The sequence below is a fragment of the Nicotiana attenuata genome, unplaced genomic scaffold (genome assembly GCF_001879085.1).
Source record: "Nicotiana attenuata strain UT unplaced genomic scaffold, NIATTr2, whole genome shotgun sequence".
Lineage (NCBI taxonomy): Eukaryota > Viridiplantae > Streptophyta > Magnoliopsida > Solanales > Solanaceae > Nicotiana > Nicotiana attenuata.
In genome coordinates this window covers 309,748-331,322 of record NW_017671159.1, presented here as the reverse complement: position 1 = coordinate 331,322, position 21,575 = coordinate 309,748, and the positions used below count along the sequence as shown (strand labels likewise).

Here is a 21,575-nt window from a genome sequence, read left to right as displayed (position 1 = left end):
ATAAAAGATCAGTTAAAACTTCAATACCTAAGAAAGCTGAAGTTCCATAGTTACAAAGACAAAAAGTTACAACACAAAAACTTCAGCTCTAGAGCTGAAGTTTCCCAGTTACAACACAAAAGCTTCAGCTCTAGAGCTGAAGTTCGACAGTAACAAAAACAAAAACTTCAGCTCATAAAGCAGGACTTCACCAGTTACAAACACAAAAAACTTCAGCTCCTAAAGCTGAACTTCACCAGTTACAACCACAAAAACTTCAGCTCCTAAAGCAGGACTTCACCAGTTACAAACACAAAAACTCAGCTCCTAAAGCTGAACTTCACTAGTTACAAACACAAAAAATTCAGCTCCTAAAGCTGAAGTTCACCAGTAACAAACACAAAAACTTCAGCTCCTAAAGCAGGACTTCACCAGTTACAAACACAAAAACTTCAGCTCCTAAAGCTGAACTTCACCAGTTACAAACACAAAAACTTCAGCTCCTAAAGCTGAACTTCACCAGTTACAAACACAAAACATTCAACAAAACACAAATTCAAATCCAAAAATAATGCCAAAACATGAAAAAAAAAAAACTTCAACTCCTATCTAAGGTATCATTGAACTATTATAAACTTCACACTTTAATAGTATCATCTATTTAACTCTCAAAATTTTTAAAATTTTGGACGTCTAATCACTGAAGAATTTATAGAATTTTCATCAACAACATAAACACTCGTTCAAAAACCTAAAAACACAATCGTAAAAGTGAAACTAATGCACGTATCAAACTAAACCCAGAAATTATTTTATCAAACATAGAAACTATTTTATCATAAATACATGACTATCAAGACCAAAACCAGAAATTAAATCGTAAAATAAAACCCACAAAGTTAATACAATGTACCTATGATTAAATCGTAATGTGGGAACAACGACGACTAGCAGTTGAAAAATCAAAACAACAACGAAAACCGTCTGATTTCAGAGAAGAACAAATCAAAAAACGCCAATAACGGGAGAGAGAAACAGAGACAGTATATTTGGAGAGAAAGTAGTCTTTTAATAAAGAAGGGAAAAATAATCTTTTTAAAGGCTTTTAACAAAAAAACGGGTACGGGTGCAAACAGAAAGACAAAGCGGCTACAGGTTAAAAAGAGGTACCCAAATAGGACGCCCCGTGCAATTTTAAAAATGTTCCATGAAACATCTTGTGCATAAAATATTCACTCAACCGCTAGTCCACTCCCAAAGTCGTCTTTCTCTTTTTCATACAAATATGTTGTGTCTTAATCGCTAATTCAGAAGAATCTAGAGAGTTTTCCTAGAGAGTTTTCTCTATTCTTCATTAATTAATTTTATTTGCCCCTATATAAGCAGGTCCAAGTATGTGCTACTTGGTATCTAAGTCTTAATATTTTGTTGCATAGACTACATAACTTTGTTAGTATCACGAAAAAGAGAAACAAAGAGGCTGATTAGGGAAATGGCTGGGGACGATTCTCATGATCTGATGAAGCTACTTGGTTCTTCTGATCGTGACTTTCTCATTCGCAACAACGGTGACCAGGTATCTATACTTCAATAAATTCTTTGTGTGTGTGTGTGTGTGAGTTATAAGAATTGAATATTCATTAACTTTTACTGTGTATGTTATAAAGCCCGATTTTGGGTTTGTTCTCTGTGTGTGTTTTGAGTTTTTCTTCTGATTCTAATGATAAATGCATGTTTCTACTAATGTTTTGGTATAGTGAAGTAAATTGTAGCAGAAATGTGGTAGATGATGTTGATAAATGATGAATTGGATTTGAATTGGAGTATCTGATTATAGTTTGTTGTTGTTCTTTTGGTTAACAATCCGGTATCCAGAACCTATTGGCTCGACTAATCCCCTTCTCGACCCGCATAGGGCCCATTAAATGGGGAGAGCTTGCTACCCTGATATTCTGTATTCCCAAAGACCTCTGGTTAAGGGTAGCGGAAATGCATCTATCCACCCACGTTCCTTGGTAGTAGTTCCTTTTTGTCTAAGTAAGAAATCTTCTTCTGAGATTGATCTAGGCCTTGGGCAATTTTTTGAGAATGTCCTGGAAAAAGTTTTCCAAAATTTGATAGATGACTTTCGAATGGAAATTCTTTAAACTGTTTGGATTGATTTGTTATTCTGAAAGAGAGATTTATGATTTATAACCCTTTACTTTGCCCTCGGCAAGTCAGAGGAGGGGTAGAGGGAGGCCTAAGAAGAAGTGGAGTGAGGTGATTAGGCAGGATATGGCTCTGCTCCAGCTTACCGAGGACATGACCCTCGATAGAAAGGTGCTGAGGTCGAGAATTAGGGTGGTGGGTTGATAGACAGTCTAGAGTTTCGCCTTGTCGCCTTGTCTTACCAGTGGTAGTAGTACTAGTCGGGTATTTTCTTATTCCTAGTCCCTTGTTTTTATACGGTGTGTCATTATTATCGGTAGAATTGGCACTATTCTTGTAGTTTCATATCCATGGATCTTTGTTATTACTCGTTGTAATATTTGCTTCCATTGTCTTATTACCTTGCTGTTGCTATTGTTTCTCTATTGCTTCATTTTTAATGTTTTTGAGCCGTTGGTCTTTCGGAAACAGTCTCTCTACCTTCGTAAGGTAGGGATAAGGTCTGCATACACACTACCCTTCTCAGACCCCACTTGTGAGATTTTAGTGGGTTTTTTGTTGTTGTTGTACTTTGCAAAGCTATCCACAATAGTTACTCCACCTACGGTTTAGGAATGTTATAAAGAATATCCATAAGTCAACCTGAATAAGAGTTTGAGAAGTTTGTAACATGAAAAGTATGAAAATAATTTTAAATAGAATTTTTTAAGTATTTTACAGGTTTAAAAAATAAGATGAAAGTACTTTTAAGAAAATTATGAACACAATAATTGGAGGGATTAAACATGTAATAATTAAAAGAAAATGTAACATACATAAAAGATCAAAGTAAATATTCAAGAGTTAGCGAGATATTGTGGAAGTAAGTTTGGGTTGATCTTGGTTACTTCTATTCTTAATGGTTTGAGTTGGAATGAAAAAAAAAAATCTTATTTTGTTTTTTTTTTTTCATTTTGTTTTGTTTTTCTGAAAACAATTCGTTTTGTTAACCAAATATATGTTGTTCATTTCAAGGAAACTGTTGCAAAAAGTTGTTTGGGTCGGGTGGTCGGGTTTCGTGGGAATAGCTTTTCCTAAAATTTGAAATATGATAATATGTTTTTGAAGTATAAGGTGTTTCCAAGAATAAGAAAGTGAGGTGTGACAGGAGTCATCTTTCAGAAGTGTTTTCTCTGACTATTTTTTATTAATGTTCGAGTATCTTTTGTGGCGGATTTTAGAACCACTATCTGATTTTGCCATTTCTGGTTTCTGTAGAAGAGTAGAAGTACAACATTTTCAATGTAGTTCAATTGTATATGCTATGCATCTTTTTTTCACATGTCTGACTTTTTAGTTTTATTGGTATAGACATGTGTGTTAGAAAAGGGCTAAGGTGAATTTTGGAAATTAGTCGCTAGCTTTGATTAAAAGATTAACTAATTTACTCACATATATGAATCTCAGGTTAAGCTTGATGCATTGAAGGAGAAACAAGTTGGTTTGTATTTTTCGGCATCATGGTGTGGTCCATGCCAACATTTCACCCCGAATTTGGTAGAGGCGTACAATGAGCTCCTACCAAAAGGAGACTTTGAAGTTGTTTTCCTTACTGCTGACGAGGATGATGAATCATTTAAGGAGTACTTCTCTAAAATGCCGTGGCTTGCTGTCCCATTCTCTGATTCTGAAACACGTAAACGTCTGGATGAATTGTTTGCTGTTAAGGGAATACCCCACTTAGTGATCCTTGATGACAGTGGAAAGGTAGTGACAGATAACGGGGTTGAGATCATCCTTGAGCATGGGGTGGAAGGTTACCCTTTTACTCAAGAACGGCTAAATGAACTTAAAGAGCAAGAAGAAACAGCTAAAAGAGAACAATCTTTGAAATCTATCTTGGAGTCACAGTCAAGAAACTATGTAGTTGCAGCTGATGGGAGGAAGGTTGATTCAAGATGCTGGTTCTTTTTCCTGCATATTTTATTCTTATTCTTTAATTAAAATTTCCCTAACTACTGTGTCTTGATTACTATTAGGTACCTGTTGCTGAGCTTGAAGGCAAGATTGTAGGCCTGTATTTCTCAATGACCTCTTTCGAAGAATGTGAATTATTTACTCGGAAGCTGATCAATATGTATGACAAATTGAAGGCGCAGGGGGAAAACTTTGAGGTTGTGATGATTCCCCTTGATGGTGAAGATGATGATGAATCTTTTAAGAAAGAGTTTGCAAGCATGCCTTGGTATTCACTTCCCTTAAAAGACAGGACCTGTGAGAAGCTCGCCCGGTACTTTGAGCTCTCTACCCTTCCTACCTTAGTCATCATTGGAACAGATGGGAAGACACTTCATTCTAATGTTGCTGAAGCCATCGAGGAGCATGGCATCCTGGCATTTCCTTTTACCCCCGAGAAGTTTGCTGAACTTGAGCAGATAGAGAAAGCTAAGCGAGAAGCACAAACACTGGAGTCAATTTTGGTCACTGGAGATCATGATTTCGTCATTGGAAAAGACGGTGAAAAGGTAGGAAGAAAATATCACATCTTGGTATTATTGTTATGTCATAGAACATGGATCTTTTATTTGCCTTAACGTATCAACTGACGTAGTTATAGGGACTTTGTTCAGACTCCTAAACTTTTCCTATAAATTTAACAAAGGACTATGACATATCTATAGCATATACTTATATCGTTTTGTAAGGCGAGTCCAACCTAAGGTATTTTTAAATGAGATATTGGAGCTTTGGAGTTCCACAATCATCTGCTGATAAATAAACCAAGGCTTTGCTATAACTACTATAATTAACGTGACACCTTTTTCAGTTAGATGTCTTACTCTTGTCCTAAATTAGAGCAAGTGACCAAAATTTTCTCTTTGTAGATTCTGGTGTCTGATCTTGTAGGGAAGAATATTCTCCTTTACTTCTCAGCACACTGGTGTCCGCCATGCCGTGCTTTTACCCCAAAGCTTAAAGAAGCATATGAAAAGATTAAAGCCAAAAGTGGTCCGTTGGAAGTGATTTTCATATCTAGTGATCAAGATCAAGCTTCGTTTGATGACTATTTTGCTACAATGCCATGGCTGGCTCTTCCCTTTGGTGATGAAAGGAAGGCATCCTTGAGTCGCCTATTCAAAGTTCAAGGCATACCAACGTTGGTTGCTATAGGGCCATCGGGTAAGACTATTACAACTGGAGCCAGAAACATGATCATGCATCATGGTGCTGAGGCATTTCCATTCACCGAGGAGCGTATGAAGGAGATTGAGGCAGAAATTGCAGACAAAAAAGAAAACAACTTGGATCCTGAGGAAGATCAAAAGGAGCAAGGCGAAGATGAAAAGAAACCAAATGAAGGATGGGTTTGTGATGGTGAAGTTTGTTCCAAAAGTTAACTTATTTATTATGGGTTCTTAGGTTTTAATCTTGTTTTATGACTATGTTGTACTGCGTGTCTTATTCAGACAGAACTATGTTTCATTATAAGGCATATTTAATAAATATCATTCTTGGTCCATATGCTCACTCCCTTTTGTAGATGTCAGATCAAAGAACATAAATTAGATAAATGAGACATGATGGCACTTAATATTGCCTGGAAAAGCTAAGTCCATCTTGGTTTCAATGAACGTAAAGTTTCATGTCGATCTGGTTAGGAACTTTCGCTTTCTCCATGGTAAAATTGCTCTGAAAGGGAAAAAAGGGGAAAGCACACAAACTGAACTTCTTTCATTTCCTTGCTTTGTTTCCCTACGCCTTCAGTCTTGAGACATGAATTTTCTTTCAAAATCATTTGTAGGAAGCATATTCGTGGGGTTTGAAAAATCGATCTTTGTGAGACACTTCTACCATGAAATTAGTTGTTTTGTCTCTTTTGTTGCAATACAAGTTTTATCAAACGTTGGACCTGTATTTGATCCAGATTATACTGTCTATCTCCATGTTAAATATTTTCCTGTGTTGCTCTAAGTCATGTTTTGTGACAAAGGATATAATATTGATTTGCAGAGTTGGGTTTCGGACTTTCGTTTCCGAATCTCAAGAATATTAAGATTATCTGCTCCGCTGGGGTTTGTTGGTTTTGCCATGATAAGCTTTTCAAATGTTCAAAATCTTTGCTAAAAAATGCAATGGTTTTGGAGATTTTCGTTATCTTACCAAAGAGCAGAAAATGCTGGAACTGTTCAGAGAAGTGTGTGTCTGCATATTCATCACAACTTGCTTTGAATTTGTTAGGTTGTCCAAGTTCTTCCAATTTTATGATGATTTTCCATGAGTGGAAGTGGTTTTCTTTCTTGGCACATTAGAACTTGTGCTTTGTATGTGATTTACTGCTGATGAAATTGTAAAAACTTTAACTTGTCTATGTAAGTAATAATGTTCTTTTTGTGATCTAACCCTTATGGCAAGCCAAATGTTATGGATGCTTGGTTCTGGAAGCGTTTGTTTGTTGCACTCTACAATGTTGTGCTTGAAGTTTTCTTGCAGCTCTTTTTTTTGTGGACCTTTCAGGGCTGACAGATCCAGAAACAACATCTTTAGGCTCTGGAATTGTTTTGTTTTGCAACCCTTTTCAAATAGCATTGAAGTTTTTTGATTGTCAAATAGCATCCTTAACTTTCTGTTCCAGAAGCTGTGCTGATGCTTTTCTTAGATATTGAGTTCTCTTCAACAATCTTTGAAATCTATCTTGGAGTTGCAATCAGTAAACGTTTTAATTGCAGCTGATGAAAGGGAGGTTGATTCAAGATGCCATTTCTTATCAAGATTCTGCATTTTTACTCTTGTTCTTTAATTTATATTGGCCTCAATGATATTTCACTTTTCCTGATAACAAGATGGTAGGCCTGTATTTCTCAATGACCTCATTCGAAGAATGTGAATCGTATACTCAGAAGCTGATTGAGATCTATGCCAAGCTGAAGCCACCAGGAGAAAACTTTGAGATCGTGACGATTCCCCTTGATGATGAACCTTTAAAGAAGGGGTTTGCAAGCATGCGTTTGGTTTTCACTTCCCTTGATGGAGAAGACCTGTGACAAGCTGGCCCATTATTTTAAGCTCTCTACCATTCCTACCTTAGTCATCATTGGAACAGACGGGAAGGCTCTTCATTTTAATGTTGTTGAAGCCATAGAGGAGCATTGCATCCTGTCATATTCTTTTACACGTGAGAAGTTTTTTGAAGTTGAGCAGATAGAGAAAGCTAAGCGAGAAGCAGAGACACTGGAATCGATGGAGATATGTAATTCCGTCATTGGAAAAGATAGTTAAAAGGTAAGATGAAAACATCACATCTTGGTGTTATTGTTATGTTCTATGATACATGGTGTAGGTACTATGTTCAGATTTTTCAGAACCCCAGTTAATTTAACAAAATATGCACATATCTATTGGTCTATACCCATACTTACATGTCAGTAAGCCGAGTCTATTTAACATGAGTTATTCTTACATAAGATATTGGAGCTTTGGAGTTTCACAATCATCTATCATTAATCAGCTTAGGCATGAGATATACTTTCTGTACATGTCATTCACTATGCTTTGACTACTATATTATTATTAACATGACACCCTTTTTGTTGATATCTTGCGCTTATCCTTAACTACAACAAGTGATCAAAACTTTTTATTTGTAGATTTTGGTGTCTGTCTGGAAGCATATTCTCCTTTACCTTTCTGCAATCTGGTGTCCTCCGTGCCGTGCTTTTACACCAAAGCTGACAGAAGCATATAACAAAATTAAAACCACAAATGGTCTATTGGAAGTGCATATCTAGTGACCAAGATCAAGCCTCGTTTGATGACTATTTGCTACAATGCCACGGCTAGCTCTTTTCTTTGGTGATGAAAGGAAGGCATCCTTGAGTCGCCTTTCAAAGTTCGTGGCATCCCTATGTTGGTAGCTATAGTGCCATCAGGAATGACTGTTACAACTGGAGCCAGAAATTTGATCATGTGTTATGATGCTGATGTTTATCCATTCACTGAGAAACATATAAACGAGATTGAGGCAGAATTTGCAGAAAAAGCAAAGGGGTAGCCGGAGAAGCTCAAGGACAAACTTCAATTGTGCTGGATGCAGTGAGTCAGTAGGATATGCTCATTCTTTTCTGATGAATGTGAATTTTTTTGCACCAAAAATGTGCTCTAGAAGAGAAAGGAAAACAAAATGGATCCTGAGGAAGGCAAAGGCCAAAGAGGAACAGAAACCAAAAGAAGGATGGGTTTGTGATGGTGAAATTTGTTACAAATGTTAATTTGTTATTATGGGTTGATGTTTTTTTTTTTGGAACCCCAGGAAAACCCGTAGCCGCTACAACCTCTGCCCTTCAGGTGAGCACTCTGTGCGCACCGGGTAAACCCCCCACTGTGTAATAGCCTGCAAACCACACAGGAGATGTAAACCGCACTAGGCAAGTCTCGTGCGACAGGCTCAGACTCAGAGGGCATTGAGGTGGTTCGAACCTGCGTCGCCTGTGTGGACAGCGCCCTCCAAACCTAACTGGGCCGTTCCTTACGGACGGGTTGATGGTTTTAATCTTGCTTTATGACCATGTTTTATAATACAAGGCACATCTATTGTATGATAATGATCTATTCTTTTTTACTACAGTCCAAATGCTCCCAACTCCCTCCAAATCTGACAAAAAGTCTTAGAATGAGATGATTGACATGAAAATGATGTCACTTATCTGGACTGGAAAAGCTTGTAATAATTTACATCAATAAGCTCTATAAGTTAAATTTTACTACTTATCTCCTTCAAATACAACAAAACAACAACTCCTCAGTATAAACCCACAAGAGGGTATGGGGAGGGTAGTGTGTACGCAGACCTTATTCCTACTCTGGAGGAGTAGAGATGTTGTTTCTGATAGACCCTCCTTCAAATAATACATTAAAATATTAATGTACAGGAAAAAAAATCACATTATTGATTAGTTAAATCTAGTACAATGAGCTGTGATTTCAGTAGTATTAGCAAATGCACAAGGGTTAAATGAATCCTCTAAACATTAGCTAGAAAGTAGTAATGGTTATGTACCAAATATTGCTCTCATCTTTCAACTTATGGGGGTAGAGAATTTGTTAAAAAACTCACTAGTTGTAACTAAGCATGTTTTATCAGCCCCCATAAAAAAGACACAGAAACAAAGACAATTTTGTTTCTCTAAAGGGAGTTTTATAGTTAGTCTACTGGCAGAAGCCGGCAGGCAAATGCTGTAGCTTTTCTCAGTAAAGACAAAGCAGCATATATAAAGGAATCCTGGAAGTTGAGGAATCAAGATTCCACTGTCCACCTAAATAATTGTATATCATTTCATTTGTCACTATCATATACTTGGTGGATTTGTTTAGAATATTGTAACACATTGTAATAAAATGTTGCTCAAAGTTTGATCTAGGCAGCTATAATACTTCTAGTCCATGTTCACACGACTCAGAATAAAGGCTAATTAAAAACCATTTGAGGGGATTAACTTATTCAATAATGCACTTAAAACCAATTTAATATGTATTTGCGGCACGGCCGGCCAGCTTGAAAATTCAGATGAAATTGACCGGCAAGTGCTCACATTCCCAGCTACATTATCCATTTTCTTTAAGATAGAATCAAACAGAACATATCAAATGAAACATGTTATATACTGTACAGTTCTGAGGATATAAGAATCAGAACTGATGGCTATGGCAATTGATCAAGAAAGTTTCCCTCATGATCTCGCGGTTGTACTGTCTTCAGAGGAAAGAGACTTTCTAATATGTAGAAATGGTGAACAGGTATGTTACACGCTTATATTTTTAGAGTTCTTAACTTGCATACTTCCTCTATAGTCTTATCTGAGAATATGAAGGATCGAATAAGAACCAACTTGATCACCACTCTTATATACTTGTTTGTAGATTAGAACTAGCAGCATAAAGGGAAAGATTGTGGGCTTGTATTTCTCCGGTTCGTGGTGTGGTTTATGTCGCCAGTTTACACCGAAGTTGGTGGAAGCTTATGAGGATCTTTATCCTAAAGGTGACTTTGAAATGTTATTCATTTCATCTGATAAAGATAATGAACCATTTATTGAATACTTTGGGAAAATGCCATGGCTTGCTGTTCCATTTTCTGATGTTGAGGCGCGTAAGAACTTAAAGCAGTTGTTCAAAGTAAGGGCAATTCCACATCTTGTGATTCTTGATGGAACAGGCAATGTTCTGAGCAATGAGGGCGTTAAATTTATCAAACACTTTGGTCCTGAAGCCTATCCATTTACATCTGAAAGAGTAAATTACTTGAGAGAAGACGAAGAGAAGGCTAAAGAGAATCAGTCTTTGAGGTCTATTTTGGTACATGAATCCCGCGATTTTTTGATTTCAAACGAAGAAAGCAAGGTAATAATCGTCCTCAAGTTTGATGATTTCTATGCATTTCAGGTTTTTGTGCTTAAATTTCAACATGTTTTTTTTTCAGATTTCTGTGTCAGAGCTTGAAGGGAAAACAGTTGGCCTATATTTTGTTATGGCTTCTCATAAAGGGTGCAAGAATTTCACCTTGAAGCTAGTAGATGTATATAAAAAGCTTAAACAAAAGAATTTTGAAATTGTGCTTATTTCTCTGGATGAAAAATATGAGGATTTTAAACAAGGCTTTGAGACCATGCCATGGTTGGCTTTAGCTTTCAAGGACAAGAACTGCGAGAGACTTGTTAGGTACTTTGAGCATAAACTTCTACCGCAGCTAGTTGTAATTAGTCCAGATGGGAAGACTCTGCAGCAAAATGCAGTTAAACTTGTTGAAGAATATGGTGATCAAGCCTTTCCTTTCACACAAGAAAAGCTTGTTACTTTGGCTAATCTAAAGAAGGAAAAACTAGAAGCACAAACATTAGAGTCTATTCTTGTTACTGCAGATCGAGATTTTGTCATTTCGAATGGTGGTTTAAGGGTAAGTTTTCGTCGATTGAAAATATGAATTCATTTCAAAGGGAGAGATAAAGTTGATGTTTGCTAATCATGCTATTTTTTTGCTGTTCTTGTTTTAGGTCCTGTGTCTAAACTAGTGGGGAACAACATTGTACTGTATTTTGCAGCAAGTTGGAGTCTCCCAAGTAGAGAATTTCTACCCAAACTCATTACTACATACCAAGAAATCAAGAAGAAAGATGAAAATTTTGAAATGATTTTCATCTCTAGTGATCAAGATGAATCTTCCTTTAATAACTTATTTTCAAGTATGCCCTGGTTAGCACTCCCTTTCGACGATGACAGGAAGGCGTTTCTGTCGCGCAGATTCAACATAGTAGGCATTCCGGTGGCCATAGCAATTAGTACTAGTGGCTGCACTGTCAATACACAAGTAAGGCAGCTGTTAGAGACACATGGTGCAGGAGCCTATCCCTTCACAGAAGAACACATAAAGAATCTGCAGCAACGACTCGACAAAAATACAATGGGTTGGCCCAAGAAAGGCAAAGATGAAATTCACAATGAGCATGAACTTGCATTAATACATCAGCAAGTTTATCTTTGCAGTGGGTGCAAGGAGATGGGGTATGGGTGGTCTTTCTTCTGCAAACGTTGTGATTATGGGCTGCATCCAAAATGTGCTCCAAAACAAGAAGAAATGAACTGAGAGCGAATCTTTGATGAAAAACACTCAAGCCTCTTTTAGTAATAGATCCACTTTAACTTTGTGACCTCTAATTCATCTTGTACATCCGATTTGTGTAATTTTGTATCATTTTTATGTCTGAGCTTCTAGTATATGTAACAATCTAGAGCCTCTTGTCACGCTAGTGACTATTTTTTGAGATTATGTTATGTGCACCAACAGTATATTTTTTTTACGCTTTCATGTTAAGTTTGACATATAATAAGTAACTCTTGGTATAACCTAAAAGAATAATAACATGCTATAACGATTAAATTGCACTAATAGCGTAAAAATTCTCAGACACTGGTAGCGCATAGTAATTTGAACTCTTATTTTTTTAGCTTTGGTTCTTTAAATGGCCATCTGCTGCTTCACCTTCAAGGTTTCATGTCTGGCTTATTAATCACTAACATAAGTAAAGTTCGATGCTGATTCCGATAGACCCTCAACTTAAGTAGACAGAAAAGACAAGAAGAGACAATATATCAGTACCGTCAACAGAAATCATAGAAAACTGTATGATGCACACTTTCAGTAATAAAAGGTGCTAACAAAATGTAAAAACCTATATTTGAAATCTTATCTACCCATAGTCACTAGCCTCCAACAAATTGAAACTTCAAAAAAATTTCCATAAAGCCCGTATATGTTGTCTCTTCAATGCTCTTGTTAGTTTGTGGCTATTATTTTCTCACATAAAAAAATAAAAAAACCAGAGGGAAAAATTTGAGGACAGGATATTTCAAATCACTAAGTTAGTAACAAATGGATGGCTGAAAATTGAAATCTACCCAAAAAGAAACCCACAACAAGCATTCATCCCCTCTACCACACAGATAAAGTTAAGCTTTGAGGAAAAACAGATTCAGGTAAAAACAGTTGAAAAGAAGAAGAATAATGGAAGCTCTGTTATCTTCCACTACTCTTCAACTCAAACCCCTTCACACTCCCTCTTCTTTCTCTTCTCTTCATTCTCCATTTTCTTCATGTTCTGTGCTTAGGTTAAAGGGTAGTAGAAAAACTGAAAATTACATTCAAAGGAGCCAATTTTCCACTGTTTTGCCACTTAGAGTTTCTGCTAGTTCTCAAGCTGCTTCTGTTGAAACATCAACAAGCACTTCTATTCCTTCTGAAATGAAAGCTTGGACTTATACTGATTATGGAAGTGCTGATGTTTTGAAGTTTGAGTCCAATGTATCAGTTCCAGAAATTAAGGAAGATCAAGTCTTGATTAAGGTTGTTGCTGCTGCTCTTAACCCTGTTGATTTTAAGCGTCGGCTTGGAAAATTCAAGGCCACTGATTCTCCACTTCCAGTAAGTTTAGCCACCCTTTTTTCTTGTTATCTTGAGTTTGGTTTGAATTCCATGTTTAAATTGTAAAATTGCATTTGTCATCAATTGTTTCATAGTGTTTGTGCAAATTTCCTCCTTAGGTTTCAGCACATAAAATGTTCAACTACTTTTCTATGTACATTTTAGAAATTATTGGAGGCTTTATTTACCAATAAAGTAGAGACTATTTGTACTATCCTATAACTGTTGAAGATATAATTAATTAAATAAAAGTATTATCTCTAAGAGTTTAATCTTTTGGATGATGCCATGATGGCCATGCTATATAACATGGTATCAAAGCAAACACAAATCACGGGTTCAAGTCTCTCCATTATCTATTATAGAAAAGAAAATTATGTGCTTGGCCCATGAAAAAGAATCAAACCCGCACATGAGGGGGCATTTTGAAGTTTATGGTACCCTATGTAATAGTTTAAATATTTAAATGAGATGGTCACACAATTCAAACATTAACATAAAGTTGCAAAATATTCTCTATTGTGTGGTCCTAATAATAGTTGTAAAATAAGTGTTGTTTTTGTGTAGACTGTGCCAGGTTATGATGTTGCTGGTGTGGTAGTGAAAGTTGGCAGTGAAGTAAAGGGGCTAAAAGAAGGGGATGAAGTGTATGGAGATATACATGAGAAAGCATTAGATGGACCAAAGCAATTTGGATCTTTAGCTGAGTACACTGCTGTAGAGGAGAAACTAGTTGCTTTGAAACCCAAGAATCTGAGTTTTGCAGAGGCTGCTAGTCTTCCCCTAGCTATTGAAACTGCTTATGAAGGTCTTGAGAAAGCTGGATTCTCTGCTGGCAAATCCATTCTTGTTTTGGGAGGTGCTGGTGGTGTTGGATCCCTTGTAATTCAGGTACATGCACATTTTAAACCATTTGAATGTATTACTTCAGTTTTTTAAAAGCTTGATTTCTTGAGAATATTTAGGGAGTATTAGTTGTGAATTATGACTTAAGAATTAACCATCATTTTTATTCATTCAGCAACTTGATTGACTAGCAATTATAGTAGGAATTGTTTGTTCCAAAAACATGTATGTCCATAATTAGATCCAAATTTGTGCCATCTAAGTGAGTTGTACGCGATACCAATTAGTTGTGATTACGGTTTAGTCATGTTAGTATATTTCTTTTAGATCCATTTACTTTCTAAGAGTCTTCTAGTCGTGTAAGATATTTACATGCGAGTAGAAAATATAGAAAATTTCTAGTGTCTTTTTAGTTTTACTATCCTATATTAGAAATAAGATAACTCAAATGGAGCTACATGGTCAATGAGGATTCATATAGCCAGTATTAACTTGCTCAGGATTGAGGCATAATTATATATAGTGTTGCCTTCTAGCAAGGCAAGTTCAGCTATCTGAGTTTATTGTGTGATGTAGGTTGCTAAACATGTATTTGGTGCTTCAAAAGTAGCAGCTACCTCCAGCACAGGGAAGTTACAACTCCTGAAAAGCTTAGGAGCTGATTTAGCTATTGACTACACCAAGGAAAATTTTGAAGATCTGCCTGAAAAGTTTGATGTTGTTTATGATACAGTTGGTAAGAACTCTGTTGCAACTTATACAATATTCAATCTAGTATAGACACTGGCAGGACAAGATACAACAATAACAACGATCCAATAAAATCCCACAAGACCAAAAAATGCTCGACACTCAAGTTAATTTTACATATGATCACTAAACTCTGTCCCTATAATACTAATGTCACCAAATTATATGTTTCTCCTCACATTAAAGAAATTGAACTTTACACACTACGTTAAATTGAACTTTAGCCACTATCACAGTAAAGTTCGTTAATAGCCAACTTTTCATTTAAAAACTACAGGTCAGGGCGAAAAGGCGGTGAAGGCAGTGAAAGAAGGAGGAAGTGTGGTAGTGCTAACAGGGGCAGTAACTCCACCAGGTTTTAGATTTGTAGTGACATCAAATGGAGAGATGTTGAAGAAACTGAACCCATACTTGGAAAGTGGAAAGGTGAAACCAGTAATTGATCCAAAAGGACCATTCCCATTTGATAAGGTAGTGGAAGCTTTCTCTTATCTTGAAACTGGCAGAGCTACTGGAAAAGTTGTCATTCATCCCATTCCTTGAAAGGTAGCTCTCATTTTGGACAATTTCTAAATTGAGGCTACCTTAGGAAAAGGAAAAGTTTTTGTTCCTCAAAGCTTATATTAGCCTGTAGTAGATAACAATAACATGTATTGTAATCATGTTGGACATAGAGAAAATAAATTCCTAAGGAGGATTTTTGTGTGCACTCTTTGGTTTTCCTATTTTTTGTTTACCAACCTTCGAATTCTTACCATTTATATACAAAATAATGTATTAGACTCTAATCGTACTCATTTTAGGCTTCATTATTGTCTATTTTTGTTTTTGATAGTTTCAAGATCAAAATTGTTTCCAGCTCGGTCACGAATGATTTTGAACGGTTGAATGAAACTATGAATTAGAGTTAATGTGTATCGTATCTTCTTGTTAATTTTCTTCCAAAAGTTCTTACCCTATTGGTAGTTTACTGTATCATTATTTTTCTGTTATTGAAATCACAGACAACTGCCACTTTAATTTCCCATTAAATTTCTCCTCTATAAGTTATCGGTGTAAATTTCCTTTTCCAATTTGGTCCAGAGTAATTTTTTATTGGGAAACTTACACAAATGTCCCAAATAAATCTCAACTTACCAACCTCTAGCCATTAGTCATACACTTACCAAAACTAGCCAACAAAAATTGAAAAACCAAATAATAGGGTTCTTTCTCTCAAAGAATCACATGCAAAAATCACCTTTCATATTTTTAAGCGTGATTAGCAACATTAGATGTAAGACGGAAAGGAAATTTCATGGACGGGGTAGCAAATAAGGTGATAAAATACAAAAATCTATATAATATTCCAAAAATCTAAACAAAAAAGGAACTTTTTCAATGGGTATAGTTGAAATTCATTGAAAATATATAGATAAGTCAATATACAAAATTTGAGGAAGATTGGAGGTGATTTGGACTGGTTTTGTATCAAAATTCATAATTAAATCGAGTTCAAAAAAGTCTTCTGCGACACATGTATCAAACATGTATCACGCATGTATCACGCACACAGGTATACATGGATATACATGTGATACACAATTGATACATATGTGATACACAAATGATACACAGTCCGATACACATATCATTTTTTTTCATGTTCAGCTTTTACTTCGAATTTTCAATTCAAACCACCTCAAAACTTCACCAAATCATCCCAAAACTGAGATTCAAGCTCCTTAAGTTGTGCCCAATCTATTCTAATAACACCCACTCAAAACAAAGCAAAAATTTGATATTTTTTGCTACAAATAGCTAATTGGCTAATTTGGTTAATATTAGTAATATTTTATCAATTGGTCAATTTTTGTAATGAGCTACTTATAAATGGACATAGCTGGTAATTTTCCAAAAAACAATCTCAAGTGAAAATTGTGAAATGAGTATAAGTCGAAGAAAAATCTTAGATTAAGCCCAAAAGACCCAAAGAGCCAAGAAAATTTTATTTCGGTGACAAACAACAACAACAACGAAACAACAACAACAACAACATATTCAGTGCAATCCCACAAATGGGCTCCGGGGAGGGTCGGTGACAAACGTTGTTCCATAATACAATTACATCAAAACACAAACTGAAGAGAAACTTGAAACAATAGTAGACAGTAGGTTCCATGAAAAGTGTCAATTTTGCAACAATTAGAGTGAACCAGAATGGCTAATGTTGAATTCATCAAGATCCCAGAGCTCAAAAGATCCATTCACAAAATTGTAGTGTCCACCTTTCAGAGCAAGGCTTTTGTTCACCACAGCTTCCCTCACAAATGGATATGTAAGTAAGTTGGCTAGTGATTCATTTACTGCCTCCTGTTCAATGTCACACAAATATTTAACTTAATATATATCCTAAAATTTATTTTTTTCTTAAGTATCCGAAGTTGTAAAGTTTCAATTATTGAACTAAAAGATAGCATAGCTAGTTGAATTAGTATACTACTTTAATTACCTTCTCCAATATTGTACATTGTTCAGTGAAATCCTTGTCGCCATGTTCTCTCTTTACCTTTGCCTTTGATATCGAACAGATTTTGACCCATTCTTCGATGAAATCACTGCGACCAACATAATCAAAGTTTCAGATGTGGCATATGTTAATAAGTCCAATTTTGACTCTCAATAATTATTAGGCATCAAAGAAGAGAAAGGATTTTATACAAATTGCCAGCATGATTCATATATATATATATATAATATATAAACTATTCATATATTACATAATCGGTAATAATTTTTAATTTAAGCAGTTGATTGAACGACTAAAAATTTTAGGACAATTCTTCTAAGGAAAAATTCACCAACCTGTCTATGGACCCATCATCAGGGATAGACATGAGTCCTTTTATACCTCCACAGCAGCTGTGTCCCATCACCAAAATATTCTCCACCTATCATGCAAGCTTTGTTTTAATTTACAACTAAAAATAGATAGGAAGAAAAAGAAATATGTAGGCAATTTAAAAAGTTTAAGTTAAAATTAGTGTGGAAAGAAATCTCTAATTAGTGAAGCATGAAATTATGAACAGATGTAATGAAATTTTTTTTTTTTTTCTATCAAACACGTGGATAAAAATACTTAAGTGTATCTGTGTCAATAAACATTAAAATAGGTTTCTTGAAAAAAAGCCAATCAAGTGCTCGATATCAAAGAAATAGGAGTTTAAAATTTATTTTAATGGTTTGTGACTTGATATTCGTTTTGCTTTCTTGATATGAAGGATGGTATTATTAATTGAAGCATTATTATTCAAATATTTAAAATATTAGAATTTCTTTTAACTTAATTATGATTGTACGATAAAAGATTATATGAATAGAACATGTCATGTAGTAATATTTGATTTTGTACAAATAACGAGAGCAAGTGTTATCTACCCACTGCAGAATTAAACGACGTCAGATATGTTAAAAAGGACTAACCTTTAAGTGGACAATTGCATATTCAATAGATGCCCCAGCTCCAGAATATTTAATCTGTACTTGGATAATATTCGGAAACATTACAAAGAATATAATTTAATTTGCAAATTTCTTGTTCCACACAAGGCAGACCAAAATAAATTGTAACGTCCGTCAACTTTTTTGACTACTAATTAGCATAGGTTTAAAAAAAGATATATATAGATATTCAATTGAGACGATAATATAATTTACCTGGTCATAAGGAGGGACCATATTGGCTATATTACGAACCAGAAAAGCCTCCCCTGGTTGGAAATTAAGTATGTGGGATGGGCACACTCTGGAGTCGGAGCAAGCGAATACCAAAAACTGCGTATTTTTTTAATGAGAAATTATAAGCATTTGTTAATTGCCTAAATATGTTGAGAAAAGGGGACAAGATGTTTACTGAAAATTTTATATTTGTTATTGTAAGGTCAACCAAAGGATAATTAGAAGAAGTGAAATTAGTTACTTGGAAAATAAGCTTAAAACAGAAAATCAGCTACAATCCATATAATTATTTTTTCATTATTGATGTATATAAGTTAAATCGTTCTATCCTAAAACGATACTAGTACTTTAATACACATAGGATCTATGAAAATTACCCATCAACCAAGTACATGATCAATGAATTATAAACTCTCAACTACTGCTGTGTAACTATTTACTACTAGTAGTCAATAGTACGTGCTTGTGCGTGGATCTTGTCTAAATGAATTAAAAAAATTAAATAAATAAAAATATGAGCCCGTTTGGATGGGCTTGATTTAAGTGGCTTTTAAGCCATAAGTTAGGAATTCTAGCTTTTGGCTTTTGGCTTGTTTTTGTCATTTTAGCTTAAAAATTAAGTGCTTAAAAGCACCTTTTTACTCTATCCAAACACTACAAAATGGCTTAAAAGTTATTTTGGCTTAAAAGCAGTTAAAATAAGCCAATCCAAACGGGCACTATGAATCTTGAAAATGAATATTGATTCTATGTAGCTAACTCAATAAAAAAAAAAACTTCCACATAGAAATTCTCAATATATTGAGGGAAAAAAAAAACATCAGTTAATATACAGAGACTAAACTACATTATATATCAATATAGTCTTAGATAAGTGACACGTTTGCTCTTTAAAGTTGAACTCAATGTAGTCTTACCTCGCTTATAAGAAATGAACATAGACATGACTTAGCTTGGGCTCATGTATACGAGGGTTGTCAACTTCTCAGTTTGTATAACGAAGAAACTCAGTATATGCATAAAATGTTATAAAATACTACCAAAAAAATTAAAAAATACTTTATTTGTATTGAAATTGTTATAATCTGAGGGGATAACATTTCACTTCTCTCTGTTTGAATCTTGAGAGGTTTCAAGAAAATGACAGAGTGGAACTTTTAAAAGGTTAATTTATATACGTCGTGACCCAATTTATATAAGTCCCACTTTGATCAAATCAAATCGGTTTGCCCGCTATATTTCTGTCTATATAGTCCATTTGTACTATATAAAGGTATTATATTAGATCTGTAGAGTTGCAGAATAATATGTAATCGTACTATTTATTTTTAAAAGGGATCATTTTCTTATTTGGGGGTAAATCTCAATTTAATTTAAAATTCTAAATATTTGGACCTAATTCAATAAGGGAAGATTAAACAAAAAAATTAGTTGATTTTAAAGTCCTAAATATTAGGAAAGTAACTTAAATTATAATTTTGTCCAATGCAAAATCTATTTTTAAATGCTAAAAAGGCAAACGATATTTTGTTAAGAATATTCATGCTTTTAATATAGTATAGATTATGATTTACCTTTGGGCTTTGATCTTTTGCGAGCTCCTCGTACAACTCGGGATCTTTGCTGCAAAAAAAAAAAAAAATGCAAGTTGAAAGGTTAGAAATTAAATGCTTAAATTTATAATGCTAGTTTTGGCAATAAAAGATTACGCAAAAGACTAGAAGAAACTGTTCAAATTAGAAGAATATTGTTTATTCTAAAAAAAAAAAAAAAAGAAAGAAGAATCTTCAACCCCATTTGAGATCTTTACTTTTGTATTTCTATAATCATAGAAACCTGAACATTTGGAACATATATTAATCTTAGCACTTCCATTAAGTTGCATTAAAATTTTCGTTTAGCTTCTTTCACATTGCATTACTTGTTTCTATTCTTCCTCTCGAGCCGAGGGTCTTTCGAAAACAGCCTTTTTGCCCTCCAGTGTTGGGATAAGATCTGTGTACACATGTTGTTTTTATCTTCACATTGCTAGTCGAGGAAACTGTTTAACGCCACTTTTCTCTTCTAAAAATATATATAATGCTGTTATAATTCCTTGCATTTTATGGCACAAAGTCGAAGGTGACAACTTTTATGCCTTTTACGGCAGAGTAATGTAATAGTGATAACTTACTCATATTTCTCAGTCTTGAAGTAGGCGAATCCGGAGCGGATCCTCTCATCCGGGTTAAACTCTTTCTTCGCTCCTCCATTAGTGGCGTTTTCATATGATTCCTCAGCCATTTTCTTGACCTGCAAACCACGAGAGATAGTTGTTAATAGGCCGTGCGAATAAAGTCACACATAATAAGTTGATAAGCAAAAATAATTACATAACAAGAATGTACGTAAACTCTTAATGGTATAAGGTCTATCAGAAAAAAAACTTAGTACTATATATTATACTAAGTAAAGAGTGTTTTTGGGTTGATTTTAGGTCTATCAGTAATGATAATAACATGTCCAACGATAAACAAAATATTGAAATGTCTCGAGTTTGAGTTTGGAGAATTGAATCCTTCCAACAGGATGTGCTTCACTCTACAGTGAGCCTATCCGGTAGGAATCCAAATTATTTGAACAAAAAGTTTAATCAATTGTTGGAACACCACCAACATGCAGCCTCTTCTATTGTTTGAACTTACTATGGAAGATATAGAAAAATTCATAACAGAGAACTGAATATATGAGAAGTATGGTGGAAATAAAAAAGGTTTTGGAGATTATGAAGGTTTAATTGAACCTCTGGTTTAATTGTATAGCAAAGAAGAAGTTTCTCTTACAAGTAAACACACTCAAAAATGCTGTGCTATTACAAGGACAGTATGAGGAGTATTTATAGTAAGGGATTTAGCCAGGTGCAAACACTAATTGCATAGTTTTTTCTTGTCTATAGGGAAATTATTCTTTTAATGAATATTGAATATTCAACGCCATAACATATGGATCGAACATGGAAAGTTGTCAGCCATTTTTGTAGTTCAGTTATAATATATTGTGCATGGGATTCATCTGGTTTCATTTTATCATTTTAAAAAGAAACAAAATTCATGGTCCAAATGAGACAGCTCAAGAGTTAAGATATATATCATGAGTTGGAGGTCTAGCCCAACATCGTGTATATCATTGTATAATTTATGTTATC

The 21,575-nt window shown here is 34.8% G+C and overlaps 3 protein-coding genes across 4 annotated transcripts; 2 read left to right on the top strand and 1 right to left on the bottom strand.

Moving 5' to 3' along the window:
- The first annotated feature begins 1,232 nt into the window (after nucleotides 1-1,232).
- On the top strand, nucleotides 1,233-11,926 carry LOC109206334. The gene is made up of 15 exons (XM_019369154.1): nucleotides 1,233-1,555; nucleotides 3,577-4,056; nucleotides 4,149-4,634; nucleotides 4,995-5,502; nucleotides 6,625-6,665; nucleotides 6,767-6,850; nucleotides 6,951-7,113; nucleotides 7,196-7,357; nucleotides 7,974-8,154; nucleotides 8,270-8,352; nucleotides 8,417-8,473; nucleotides 9,791-9,900; nucleotides 10,024-10,503; nucleotides 10,583-11,056; nucleotides 11,154-11,926. Exons 1-15 carry the CDS (start codon nucleotides 1,472-1,474, stop codon nucleotides 11,169-11,171), a joined length of 3,411 nt encoding a protein of 1,136 aa, XP_019224699.1. The 5' UTR covers nucleotides 1,233-1,471; the 3' UTR covers nucleotides 11,172-11,926.
- A 571-nt stretch (nucleotides 11,927-12,497) lies between these two features.
- LOC109206344 (2-methylene-furan-3-one reductase) lies at nucleotides 12,498-15,462 on the top strand. The gene is made up of 4 exons (XM_019369170.1): nucleotides 12,498-13,078; nucleotides 13,646-13,969; nucleotides 14,501-14,660; nucleotides 14,952-15,462. Exons 1-4 carry the CDS (start codon nucleotides 12,662-12,664, stop codon nucleotides 15,215-15,217), a joined length of 1,167 nt encoding a protein of 388 aa, XP_019224715.1. The 5' UTR covers nucleotides 12,498-12,661; the 3' UTR covers nucleotides 15,218-15,462.
- Nucleotides 15,463-16,627: 1,165 nt separating this feature from the next.
- On the bottom strand, nucleotides 16,628-21,238 carry LOC109206337 (carbonic anhydrase 2-like). Of its 2 annotated transcripts, none has more exons than XM_019369157.1 (8): nucleotides 21,174-21,238; nucleotides 20,565-20,683; nucleotides 19,966-20,014; nucleotides 18,371-18,487; nucleotides 18,137-18,190; nucleotides 17,519-17,604; nucleotides 17,166-17,271; nucleotides 16,628-17,026 (listed from the first exon to the last, which is right to left on the bottom strand). In XM_019369157.1, the coding sequence occupies exons 2-8, from the start codon at nucleotides 20,672-20,674 to the stop codon at nucleotides 16,859-16,861; spliced, it is 690 nt and encodes a 229-aa protein (XP_019224702.1). In that variant the 5' UTR covers nucleotides 20,675-20,683; nucleotides 21,174-21,238; the 3' UTR covers nucleotides 16,628-16,858. The 2 variants fall into 2 exon arrangements, with proteins under 2 accessions (XP_019224702.1, XP_019224701.1); XM_019369156.1 differs by lacking the exon at nucleotides 21,174-21,238 and adding an exon at nucleotides 21,076-21,107.
- Nucleotides 21,239-21,575: the final 337 nt, after the last annotated feature.